Source organism: Platichthys flesus, chromosome 6, assembly GCF_949316205.1.
Source record: "Platichthys flesus chromosome 6, fPlaFle2.1, whole genome shotgun sequence".
NCBI lineage: Eukaryota > Metazoa > Chordata > Actinopteri > Pleuronectiformes > Pleuronectidae > Platichthys > Platichthys flesus.
The window spans coordinates 14,989,448-15,002,282 of record NC_084950.1 but is presented as its reverse complement, the minus strand read 5'-3'; the positions used below and the strand labels follow the sequence as shown (position 1 = coordinate 15,002,282).

The window sequence follows — 12,835 nt, the reverse complement described above, 5'->3', positions numbered from 1 at the left end:
AAGCCAACTATTATCCTGTTTGGCTGTGTCAAAGACTGTATATATACAATTAATACACTTTATATATACAATGTCGTATTATTACACAGGGATCAGAGCGAAACAGCATTTCATTCCTGTCTATTACCTGTACATTTGGCAGAATAGACAATGAAGTCGACTTTGATTTATAAATTAGATTCTACTTGAAATAGTCAACTGTAAACAGAGCAGAATCCCAAATCACTTGGCTTTACAATCTGTACAACATGCTACACACTCGGTATTAAGAACTTGTAATAAATACATGTATTCACCTTCTAATATTCACTTCAATCATTTACTTATTCTTTACACGTCACTGACAAGCCGTTCAAAGAGCTTTGGGGTGGCCAGGTTTTTGGGGAATCTATAAAATGAGTGGCCAGTTAAGCCGACCCACCTAACTTGCTAAAACAGTCTTCTCTGTTAGATATGATTCCGAGTGAGTTAGTTTAACGCAAGTCAAGTCTTTATGGTGGATGAATTAAGTGGCCCCCAGAACAAAGACATCATTTTACTAACAGAATAGAATTACACAATCTCCCAACTTTTACCATAACTTTAAGGATTCCTTGCTGTCATCATTCTCCATCTTTAGAATAACCAACATCTCTCTCAACAGGTAACAAACCATGAGACACTCTGAAGACACAATGAGCTTTTCTCTTTATTATATTTTTTCAATAGTTTGATACATAGCTTATACTCATAATTTCTATATTTCTTTACAGTAGAAAAATAATGTTTTGATTTCAGGATAACTAAAAATGATATTCACGTGAAGAGAAGGTTCTCAAAACACTGTAAAATAAAATGGGTCTGGGTGCATGGGCCAAATTTGCCATAATCAGTCAGGAAAACATTCTTATAACACAGTGTTTTCACTTTTATAATTTCCCTCAACAACGCACAGAAAAGCAAGCATGACACATACACACCAAAAGAACACACATAAGGTACATGTTATACATATCACTGGAGTGAGGAAGATTAAATGGGAAGAAGAGATAGATTAATTACAACAAAATAATCACATGATCATATACAACAGCAGAGTTAACAACAGGGAGACCGAAACCACATCTGTGTAAGCAACAGCTGAGGACACTTTAAAATACCATGATGACGTATCAACTGTTCGTTATACAGAAGCCAAGCACACCACTACAGTTTAGCAGCTCTTTGGGTTTGGGTAAGTACTGATATCAATGGCAGTATATTTTATTTGCCATACACCATGCATTGGGGACAACAGAGCAGTTAGCCAACGGCAGTGCACACATTCATTGTACCGACAAAGTACTATTCACAACCAGTATCTGTACAGCGATGCTGGGGGGGGGGGGAGACAGCGAGCACTGATGTAAGGTGGTTAACTCGGACTCAGACTCCCAGCTGCTTGTTGAGGCGGAGGAGGGCGTCGCCCACGATGTCGAGCTCGTGTCGAAGCTCCTCCACGACGCTGTTGATGCTGGGCGTGTCTTTTAGCACGTCCACACTCTGGGTGTAAGGGTTGTATCGGACTGTGAAAGGACGCTTGATGGTCTTGGCGAACTCCCTGAAATGAAAAATAATACCATCACTGACTAATACGCAGTAGAAATTTCATTACACGTGAAACAACAGTGTAGTTTGTGGATCTTTTTTAATCTTTCACTGCAAGGTGGGTCATCATGGAGATATTATGTTAAATGACTGAGGTGCAAAGCTCACCTCATCTTGACTTTGGCCTCCTCGAAGCTGTCTGACACAAAGTACACATCCTGAAATGTTGTGATGATGCATTCTTGTTTGGACGTGACTTTGGGGTCAAAAGGCATAATCCTTGCATTACCAGAGAGTGCATGCTGAAAGAGAGAAACATAAGAAAAGTGCTCCTGTAAAGATATTTCATGTTTACACAAGCCCACGTCTGGATAAAGTAATTAAATGGGAAATAAGTCTGTTTTTTAAGTCTGTTTACAGAACAAATTTCAGTTGTCTTTCAATTCATTTATCATATAAGGAAAATCCGAATAGTACAATTACAACAATATAACATTAATAGACAAAAATGGGGTATTATTTGCATAATACTTTTTTCTAGACAACCTTTCTTGGTGCTTCACACATGGATAAAAGAACAATAGAATTACATTTAATACGATTTAAAATAAACAAAACAATCAAATAAAAGTAAGAAAAAACTCAATTGAAATTTACCAAGAAATGAAAGCTTTGTTTTCCGATAATCTTTTAAGAAGGGATTTAAAAGTATTAACAGATTTAACATTTCTGATCTCAGCGGATAAGTCATTCCAGAGTTTGGGGGCCTGTACTTCCAATGTACAGAGGCCTTTACTCACCACTGTATTTAGCATCAACTCTATCTGTTCAATAAAATTATTCCAGAGGTTTAATAAGATGGTTATTTCAGTTCTAGGCAGCTCTTCAAATATTCGTTTAATATACACTGCATATATACTTATATTTAATTTAATGTAGCTGTATATTTCCATTCATGTCAGGACATCAGACTGTGTTAAAACGTCCACTGTACACATCTCGCTCAATTACACTGCCTTTACCTTAAGCTCACTAATAGATGACAGCAGTCCTGCTCCATATGCTCTCAGCTTCCCTTCTTGTTTGCATAGGCCAAACTCCACTGTGAAGAAATAGCACTGTAACAGATAAAACAGAAACTATTATTACAGGTATTCTGGCTTCACTCAAACTTTGCTTTGAGTCATTTGAACTGAATCATTGTCACTCACTGTGGCCAGTTTCTGAACAGAATCATCTGAGGCCCCAAGTGAGGCGAGACCGATCTCCTGAGAGAACTGGGCAAAGCTGGGCTCAGCAAGAAGAGGCACGTGACCCAGCAGCTCATGGCATGTGTCCCTGGGAAATAGAAGACCACCGAATATTAGCTCCAGTAGCCTTATATGTGCATTAATGCCACTTTTCTTAAAATAGCAGTGGGTATTACTCACGGCTCTGGGGTGTATAAGGGGTCGGTGCTGTGACGCACATACTGGGTACAATGAAAAACGCGAAAGGCCAAACCAGCAAGGAAGTCACGTGGGGACAGATACCCTGCCACAGGCCTGATGGTAAATCCAGTACGTTCTGAGGAGAGGATTGCAAAATATGTGAGTAATTTACCAAACTGAAATTCAAAAAAGGTTTGAGCAGAAGAATCATGTTTTATTTTTCAAAGAAAATCCATCCTACCCCTGAGGAAGCGCGAGACGTCCTCCAGCTGAGGGATGTTGTCCTCGCGACATTCACAGTATTTGGACAGCAGCGGCAGGTTCTTCAAGTATTCGCGGCACGCGTGCGTCGGGTACAACTTGATGAGCTCCCTGTACACAACACCCCAGGTCTTCACTTCCTCCTCTGTGAACTCAATGCGAGGAATGGGATCCCCACTGGAAGAAGAAGTCATAATTTAACAGATTTCCACAGTCAATTCTCACTGTATTGCTTGAGTTCCGTGTTTCCACAGAGGCCTATCGTGGCTTTTCATGTTTAAAAACCAGATAAAGTGTTAACCATAAATATAACGTACTGTTTGTAGGCCATGGCGAGATCTGCAAAGTACTTTCTCCTTTTCCGGTAAACGTTGTCTTTAAAACCCTGATGGAGAAAAGGATGCAAAGATAAGAGAGTGCTTCACATTAAAGATATTTATCATTTCAAATCAATCCTACAGGTGCATATGGGCAAACTTACAGGATGATCGGCATCCAGCTCGGAGCCGTACATCAGGACACGGTTGGCGCACTTGTCCAGGTGTGAAATTTTCGTTGGGAACCAGGGAATATCGTACATTTCTGACAAGTGAAGGAGAGAAAAAACAGTTGTTAAGTGTTATAATCAGGTTGAACTGGCTCCAGTTTATGTTTGGATCATTTCAATACTGTCCCACCTTCTTGTAGACAGGAGTTATCTGGAGGCTCCATATCCACCACGTTCACATGCTTCCTCAACAGCTGGATAATCTCATTCAGTTGCTCGTGGTTGCTGTCGCAGTCCACGAATATCTCGAACTCAGAGTTGCGTCTTTTAGATTTTCTGGACTCTATATGTACGAGATTGACGTGGTTTTCCTGCAACAAAGGATGCGAATAATTCTGTTATCCCCTGAGATTTAAGACGTGAAGAAAGCGTATGCATCGATACTGATAGATAGATTGTGTTAACATTCTAAGTTCGAGCATACCTGGAACAGTTTGAGTGCCTTTACGAGTCCCCCCACTTCATTCTTCAGGGAAAAGATGATAGTAGCTCTCCCTTTCTCTGATGTATTCTTCTTTTCAGTGTTTTCTTCGATTTTGGTGTAGGTGGATTTGTTTATCTGTAAATAGCAAGAAAAAATGGATGGAGGTAAACTTGTGCAACAGCACGTCATCATCATCATCATACAACAGCCAACAGTGGTTCTCTTCTGATAGTCATTTAAGGCAATATTTAACTTTTAATAACCTTTTTAAAATATGTGATGAGAAATAAACAAAACTAAGATTGTAGATCGTGGGGAGACAGCACTTAATAGAAATGTCATGTTCTGTAGTTTTAGTTAGGCCTCAACTATCTAAGTTTCCTCCTTATAATACTAACACAAATAATAATATTATTAATAATAATAATAATAACAAAGTATTTATATAGCACTTCCATTAAGTTAAATACACAGTCATAAAGAATAAAAAAATGACAGAAAGTTAAGCATCCATAATAATAATAAAAACTAGAATTTAGTCAATTTGGAGGAATGCTCTTAATCTCTGAAGAGCACCGTTCAAAGAACCTTCTCTTATGAACCTGCATCTCTCCAAACAACTCCTGCGAACCCTGACAGCGTGTAGCAAATGTTACACCCTGAAAGTAAAAAACAACAACGCAGTTTCGATGCTGGGATTAGTGCGCGCCAGCCCGCTTGTCCATTTCAGCACACTGGACAGCGCTCGCACGTTGACGCAGGCGTGTGCGCGCTGCTGCTCACGCCCGGGTGAAATTCAAGCAGCTAATCCTGCATCAGATTTGACATGTGCGGCGACAACATGCACACACCACAGAATGACTAATCTCCTTACAATCTCTGCAACGTTTTCTCCTTCACTATAGTTGCATTCCTGTCACACGAGGTTATACTTTACTACTGAACAAGGTGATTTACAGGGGGGAGGGGGCGGGGGGGATCGTTCAAGCATCAGTTAAAGTCAGCTCAGTTGCTTTCCTACCCTGTTCCGACCCTCCAGCATTGTGTACACCGCGCGACAGACCAGGTGTCGGTGGAGCCGTGTCGGTACTATCCGTGACAGCATTAGTGCATGGATGGAGACTGGATCAGCACGGCTCCCCGGGGTCAACTCTTTGCGTCTCGGTTTAACGAAGATGAACCCGTGTCTGTGTCGAAGAATCGCCTTAATGCAATCCCATTTAGATCGCAGGGAAGCCTATTATTAGCTCCGTTCGTGTGGAGGTGTGAGCCTCCAGTCGGTGCAGCGTGCAGATTCAGGTCTGCAGGGCGCACGGGACGGTTTTACGCGTCAGGCTTGACGCGTAAAGTTGTCATTAATGCAACATGCACTGTTATTATTGTCTGTTTATATAAATATTAAAAACTTAACTCTATAGCTGTGAGATAATTTACAATTAAGCATGATTAAACCATTTATTTGTTTTTCACTTTGGTGAAAAAAATCATTTTCAGTTTTCTGCTTTTGTGCAACAATTATTTTGTGTGTCCTCATTCAAAAATGCCTAAAATATTTTGTTCAAAGCTCACAGACACATTGTCTCCCAAAGGGATATGAATGTAGTCACATCTTATTTCACATTTTCCTCCTCTATATTTGGTTTATTTCTTATTTTTTCTTCGTTTGTAGTTTTTTTTTCTGCTTGTTAGAGACATTAAGACATTAAGATGGATCCATGCAGAGAAAACTTGATATATTGACGCAAACAGTTCGTCTAAATGCCTTAATTCAAATTAGATTCATAATGTGTGCTGTTATGTCATCACCCTCAGATCCCCCTCTCTCCTGTCAGTGTGCTTTTAATGGAAACATCACAGACTCTGCAGGTCCATCGGTTTATCTTTTATCTTCCATGTAAATCAGGATGAGCATGTACAAACAGCACACATGCAAGCATTTCGGTGAATTCACATTCAACTTCTTCTGTAAAAGAAAAAATATTATTCTACAATAATGAGTTGCTTATGAGTTGAAATTGGGAGGTATGCTAATTTACCCCTATTAACCCTTTGACGTAAATTACACTATAACAGAACGGCTTCAATTAATCTGCCCTGACAGCGAGGTAAAGGCTTGTTATTAGGATGACTGCACCAATCCCACACAACCACTTGACAAAAAAATAAGCAAAGTCTTAAAATATCACATAAAAGAAAACCTCTGCACCTCAGCCAACACTCATGGTCTTACAACAGTAGGAAAAAACGCGGAGGGACAGGACAAAACAAACCTGAAGGTGAAAACAGTCATAAAGATTATTTGTTTGTATTTCTTACCTCATTATTTAGAAGCTTTTCTTCAAATCCGATGTTCATGGAGTCAAAAGATCTTCCTCTACGTGGTCCTTCGATTTTGTTTGAGTACATGTTAATGTTCAGTTGTGTTTTTTCTTTTCTTTTTTATGAAGCCTATGTATACAATAGCTCTTTACAGGTGATTTGTCTCAATAACCTCCTCAATGTAAAGTAGGCTGTCTACCCAGGGAAGCAGCACGCTTTGCTATTTAACCACAGTGAGAAATAGGAGGGGGCAATAATCTGAGCCACAGCAGCAAATGGAAAAAGAGCAGCGCCGCCCACATCCTTAGGGGAAAAAGGGGGGAGACCTTTTATTTAATTATTTCACCTTAAAGGTCCCAAAACAGCATGAATGGCATCAATCACAAAGTCTGATTTTACAGAGAGAATACAACTAATTATTAAACCCTTCCTAAGGTCATGTAACCTACTTCGGTGCATTTCTGAAAACCCTTAAATGCTGCATGAAAAATATATGATCAGGAATTATTGCTTTACTTCTTTCAGTTTTTTGCAACAAACTGTTGAAATATGGAATATATTCTACGTTTAACCTGTTTTGTTCAACCACAGTGGACCCAGAGCCACTCGTGTTTGCACAAACAGCTAATTCTCCTTGTTTGTTGACACCTTGAAGAGGTCAGGCAGTAAGAGGATTCAGGCGTAGCCCACCAGCCTGCATTGTACAGAGATCCCAGCATACCCCCCTTTCTCGAAATCCATTCCCCTGCACGGTAAGCACCTCTGGGTTCTCGTGCACATAACAGAAATAATCTGCGTGTTTTCTTTCTGTAAGCCTTTTAATAAGATCAGGACAATCAGTGGGAAAGGCCTCGGAGGCCTGGGCGAGCAGAATCAAGACGATGTGGCACTAGAACCTGAGAGACCTCATTACTTTAGAGAGATAACGCCGCTGTCCTCTCTAAGCTGCCTCGCAAAATAGGAAAGTCTGAAGTGTCTTTGTCTGGTCAGCCATCACTTTGAACCCTTCGTAGCGGTACATGTGGCCGAGGCACATGCAGCTGGTCTCAGGTGGTCCTGGCCTGTGTTACCCGTGACATGGGCGGATGCTTTACACAACCCTGAGAAGGCAGCGAGGGGAACTTCCGCCTGCTAAGAGCTGAACCCAGGTCTGCCGCCCTAGATATTGTGTTAGGCAGAGCAGTTAGCAAGGGTCAAGCTTTCATTAAACATGCATGTTTTATTCTAAATGGCAAAGCATTGCCAGAGGAGATCAGCTTAAATGTAATTCAGTCATTATATAGGCGCCGGTCTGTTCTGTCTCTTCTGGTTCTGGTTCTGTGAAACACATCTGGCAACATATTCATATTGACAGAACAGTCAGCGATGACATGAGGCCCTGTGTCTTACTCATTAAGTTTTAAGCTACACACACAGAAACACAGAAACACACACACACCTTAAGATCAGTGATGATGTTTACTTGCCTGTTAGGTTAAGCTCCTTATCACCTCCACATAGAGGGCAACCGTTTCTGCTTTAATGCACTAACACAATACAACACATCGCCAGAGCAACAACACAAAACATTTGCACACCCCCGCATGTTACATCTGCATACAGTTATTGTAAGTCTCAATTAGAAATGATAACCACAGCAGACAGAGTGCAGCCTAATATCATCCTGAAACTGCTCATAGAAAGACATTTATTAATTTTAAATTACAGTTGAAAGGATTTGTCGATTACTGGATGAATTAATGCACACAACACCAATTCAATTACTTCTTAAGCGCAAACATCAAATATTTCCTATTTCCGTTTTTTAATGTGGCTTTTGTTTTTGCTGTTTTTGTAAATTAAATATGAATAGGTTTTAGACTGTTGATCAGATAAATCGAGCAGGCAACACGCAGGAAACTTACACCATCTGATATTATGTTGGCTAATGACGGTGACACAGTTAGAAATAACAGAGCCAAAGAGAAAATGCCTGAGAAATAAAAGTGAATACAATCATTGAAACAGTGTAAAGGAGAAACCAAACAGAGGCAAGTACAACATAGTTTTATTATTATGTTATCTCCGCCAAGGAAGTTATGTTTGCACAACTGTACGTTTATTTGCTCGTAAACAGATTACACAAAATGTTTGGTGTGGATCGATCATTGTGACATTTTTCAACATTTTCACTGATTTTCCAGGGAATAATTCATGCATCTGGAAATATTCAGAGAACTGAGATTTATGAGTGTGTGAACTTGGGTGCAGCTTGATTGAACACAAGGGGACTGTTGGACCTTGGATTTAGTTAAACATTTTATAATACCGCAATTGAGGTATGATGGTAATGAGCTGACAGATCTGAACTTATGAGATCTGACATATAGTCAGACTGCATTTACACATAATTTCTGTCTCTGTTGGAGCACTGGTTGCAGCAATCATACTGATGGGGAGCATCACAGTATCAATTGCTGCCTAAAACTCAGATTTCCTCGGTGTGGTGGACTCTGGATAAAACAACCATGCAATGATTTTAACATCTTATAAAATTTGCAGTTGCATTTTTGATTATCTTCAGTCTCTCTAAAGGAAACGGGAGAAGAACAATTACATATCTGTCAAATAAACCCATGAGGTTCTGCGTCCATCCATTGACACCAGCATACGTCAGTGGACGTCACAAGGAGTTAACCAGGCTGCAGCTGCCTTAAGCAAAACAAACAGTAATGTGGACCTTATAGACAAACTCTGTGACTCATACTCTTTCCTTTTCCTAGAGTAGGTATTCTAGGCTTGTGTCTCTCTAAAGAATGACCGGGAAAAGGACAAAGCTACTGAATGGCATGAGTGCGTCATTGTTCAGGACTCAGTAATGAACTGTTCTTTTCACAAAGCCCAAACACTGAGCTGCCACTGAGCAGGATCAAGCACGTCCAAATCCACTTACAAATACATTTTCAGAACATCACTGCAAGGCTGCGGTCGCTCCGGTCCTGTGTTTGATCTCTTCAAGTCACGACAGCTCCTGGATCAGATCTCTGTTGATTAATGTCATTTCAGTATTTATTATGAAGACACCATCTCTGATGTTATTTGTATTGAATTATACGTTTCAATAGTTACCAACTGTAATCAATAATTTGATTTGGCTCGTGCTGCTTTCCCTTTCACAGGGTGACACAGTTGCTCTGAGATGCTTTTCTGCCAACAAGTACTTTGACAAGGCAGCGAGAGTGTGGCCTGAATAAAAGGCTCATTGTGGTCCACCGTCCGGTTGAAGCAGCTACCTTACGTCGCCGCAATAATTAGCTTCAAGGGTGAGATAACATGATGCAACGATTCAGCCATTCACAACCATTTTCCAAGCAGAACATTTGAAGTTCTCCCCCTCGATGATCTCGGAGACATTCTTCCACATCCAGGTTTACAAATGTACTGATGTTCAAAAAGCACAAGGTAAAAAGGTTATTCAATCCCTCTTTATATTCATCAACATACATATGTATGTACTGTAAACCATGTTTTCCTCAGTTATACCTAAACTCAAATATTTAACCACACTTGTAATGATCTGCTGATGGAGCAGATAAGGCTCTTCATGCTCTACTGCACTCAGATCATGTGAGTGCTCAATAAATACATTCACACGTCTCAGTGCTGAAACAAAACCTACTTTTATGGAAACCAGCCGTGGAAACACTGTTGTTGTTCCCCCCCATTTCTTTATATCTAGTTTTAGTCTTTTGTCTTAATTACTCTGTGGAGGTGTGTGAGAAGGAGACGTTGTTACAGATGTGGGTGTGTGTGTGTGTGTGTGTGTGTGTGTGTGTGTGTGTGTGTGTGTGTGTGTTTGTGTGCGTGTGGGTGTGCATGTGCGTGTGTGTGTGTGCGTATGCGTATCCGTGTGTGTGTGTGTCAGCTGCACCGCGACCTCTCTGTCCCAGTTCTGTTCACTTCAATCAGAGGGATTTATTCACAGTGTCTGAGCACCCAGAGATCTCTGTTGCTAATCTCACCCCTGGTGCTAAGAAACTGCCCAGCATGAGCATTAGAAAGTGTTAGAACTGCTCCACATCCCACTGGAGACGTGGGAGAGAAGTTGCTCTAATATTCTTCCATAACTTGTTGGATTTTCCACAGGGAGGTCAGAGGTCACATTGCCTTTGATGGATATTCAGTGTCTTGCGCATATATGCCTCAGCAGGGCAGATGCCAGCTGAAATATTTATATTCACACGTTACTGTATTAATGTTTTCAACTCTGTAATTAAAAAAACAAACATTTATTTTTGTATTTGTTTTATATGCTACACAAAGACTAAGATAGATTTTGCACAAACTCTCTTTCAGTTAAAAGAAAAACAGGAAAATAATGGGAAAAAAACCCTTAACATTAGCTTCATAGTTTTCCTTCATGTCTTCTGCTATTCAGTTCACGATTTATTCAACATTTCACAAAAACATGTTATTTAAAAAATATTGGCAAACTGGTATTAATGCAACTAGTGTGTCTGTGTTTACTTATCGTTATGTATATGTGTAACCAAATGACATTATAAATTGCAGCTTTTTGTAATCTAATTTGGAATGTGCTTGAGTTTGGAATGACAGCAGAATACAAACTATATGAACAAACAAATAAATAGATGCAGTTCATTTATAAACAGGGGCTTCAGTATGCTACTACAAATAATTATTTTCTCATCTATTGCAGAGTACAGATTGATTGAAGATCAAAGTTGAGTTGAGGGTCAAAACCCCAAATTCAAATTCTTTCAGCATCAAATGCAAATACTACAGTGAACATGCTGAGCTATGAGTGCTCAAATCATTCTGTGAGTGTCAGTCAGACAACATCTGTTTAGTTGCACTTGATTTAATTGTTGTGGCAACAGACACCAAAAGCAGTTATTTTTAATAAACAGATGACTCTTTTCTATTGTAGATAACAGTATATTCAGAGTAAAGATTTATTTTGTTGCATTGGAAAGATCATGTTTAACAGAATAGTGAGTATGCAGTGTTTTTCATATCATTTCAAGTCCCTGTGGTTCTACTTCTGTAGAATGTTCATGTAGCTCTTTCACCCCTGAGTAGTGTTGTTTGAATTTCCAGAAAAGCCAAGGTCTTCTAATGACACTTCATCACCAGAATTCCACTCTTTCACCTGATCCCGAGCCTTGTTTGAACAACTAACTAATCAGAACAGTGAATGGTCGTCCTGCGTGTGCTTCCTGTGGCAGGACTACGGCTCTTTAATTAGCTCCGATTCTTTCATTGCAGAGCAAACAGCAACATATGCCACTTGGTGACAGGCGTCCGTGTACACAAGGACAGGACAGGATAGAACTGAGCCCATAAACACCTGCCGCATTCAAAATAGAAACGTCACAATGCAAAAAAAAGAAAAAGAATATGATAGTTAACTTTAAGATTCGCTAAAAGTATCATGCAAAAATTCCGGAATTCTATTTAAATATGTTTTAGTTACTAATGAATTGTAGCTGATAACACAACCTCAGTTCTCTACTACAATCAAAAAAATGTTTTTAATTGCATTAATAAAAATGTTTTCAACAAATTCCAAGCCTACCTCCAAATTTGCTGAAGCTCTCTTACCAACTGAAGCAAATATTCTAATTTCTTCTTCAAAATATCATCTTACTATTGAAAATCTATTACATTCATTACAATATGAATTTAACCAGCCTTCATCATGCTGTGGGTTGGATTATCTGACACAGACCTCGACACAGACCTCGACACAGACCTTGACACAGACCTCGACACAGACCTCGACTCAAACCATCATTTCGGAAGCAAGGTCTTTTTTGCCATTGCTGATTAGAAATCAGAGAGGTCAACAGTTGAAATATATGGAGTCCCGCAGGGCTCAATTCTTGGACCACTGTTATTCAACCTGTCGGGCTAAATTAACCATTTGCAAGTCAAATCCTCAAGTCTCATTTACACGGATTACGGATTTACAAGCGAAATAAGTCCCAACCACTTCCATTGAAGTGGCAGATTTAGTCTTAATTACTTTTAATATAATCTATCAAAAATTGTTGTAAAAATCGAATCCCTGCTTCAATTAAAATTATGTAGTTAGTGGCCCTGTTTAAGGACAAAGGCCTTGTTGGTAAAATCTCACTCGAGTGTAGGAGTAAAGAGTGTCTGCACGTTATGGCTGCCAGCCACATTAATGTACTTTACATCCTACAGGTAGTGAGTTATAGTAGTTCACTGCTGCATCAGATCCTGATTCTGAACATCACAAAGTCTAACCATCATACCTCATTA

At 39.7% G+C, this 12,835-nt stretch overlaps 1 protein-coding gene across 1 annotated transcript; it reads right to left on the bottom strand.

Moving 5' to 3' along the window:
- Positions 1 to 664: 664 nt before the first annotated feature.
- tph1a (tryptophan hydroxylase 1 (tryptophan 5-monooxygenase) a) lies at positions 665 to 6,735 on the bottom strand. Its single transcript, XM_062389827.1, has 11 exons — positions 6,545 to 6,735; positions 4,229 to 4,363; positions 3,935 to 4,115; positions 3,739 to 3,839; positions 3,575 to 3,642; positions 3,238 to 3,434; positions 2,997 to 3,132; positions 2,778 to 2,904; positions 2,589 to 2,684; positions 1,735 to 1,868; positions 665 to 1,579 (listed from the first exon to the last, which is right to left on the bottom strand). Exons 1-11 carry the CDS (start codon positions 6,632 to 6,634, stop codon positions 1,405 to 1,407), a joined length of 1,440 nt encoding a protein of 479 aa, XP_062245811.1. The 5' UTR covers positions 6,635 to 6,735; the 3' UTR covers positions 665 to 1,404.
- Positions 6,736 to 12,835: the final 6,100 nt, after the last annotated feature.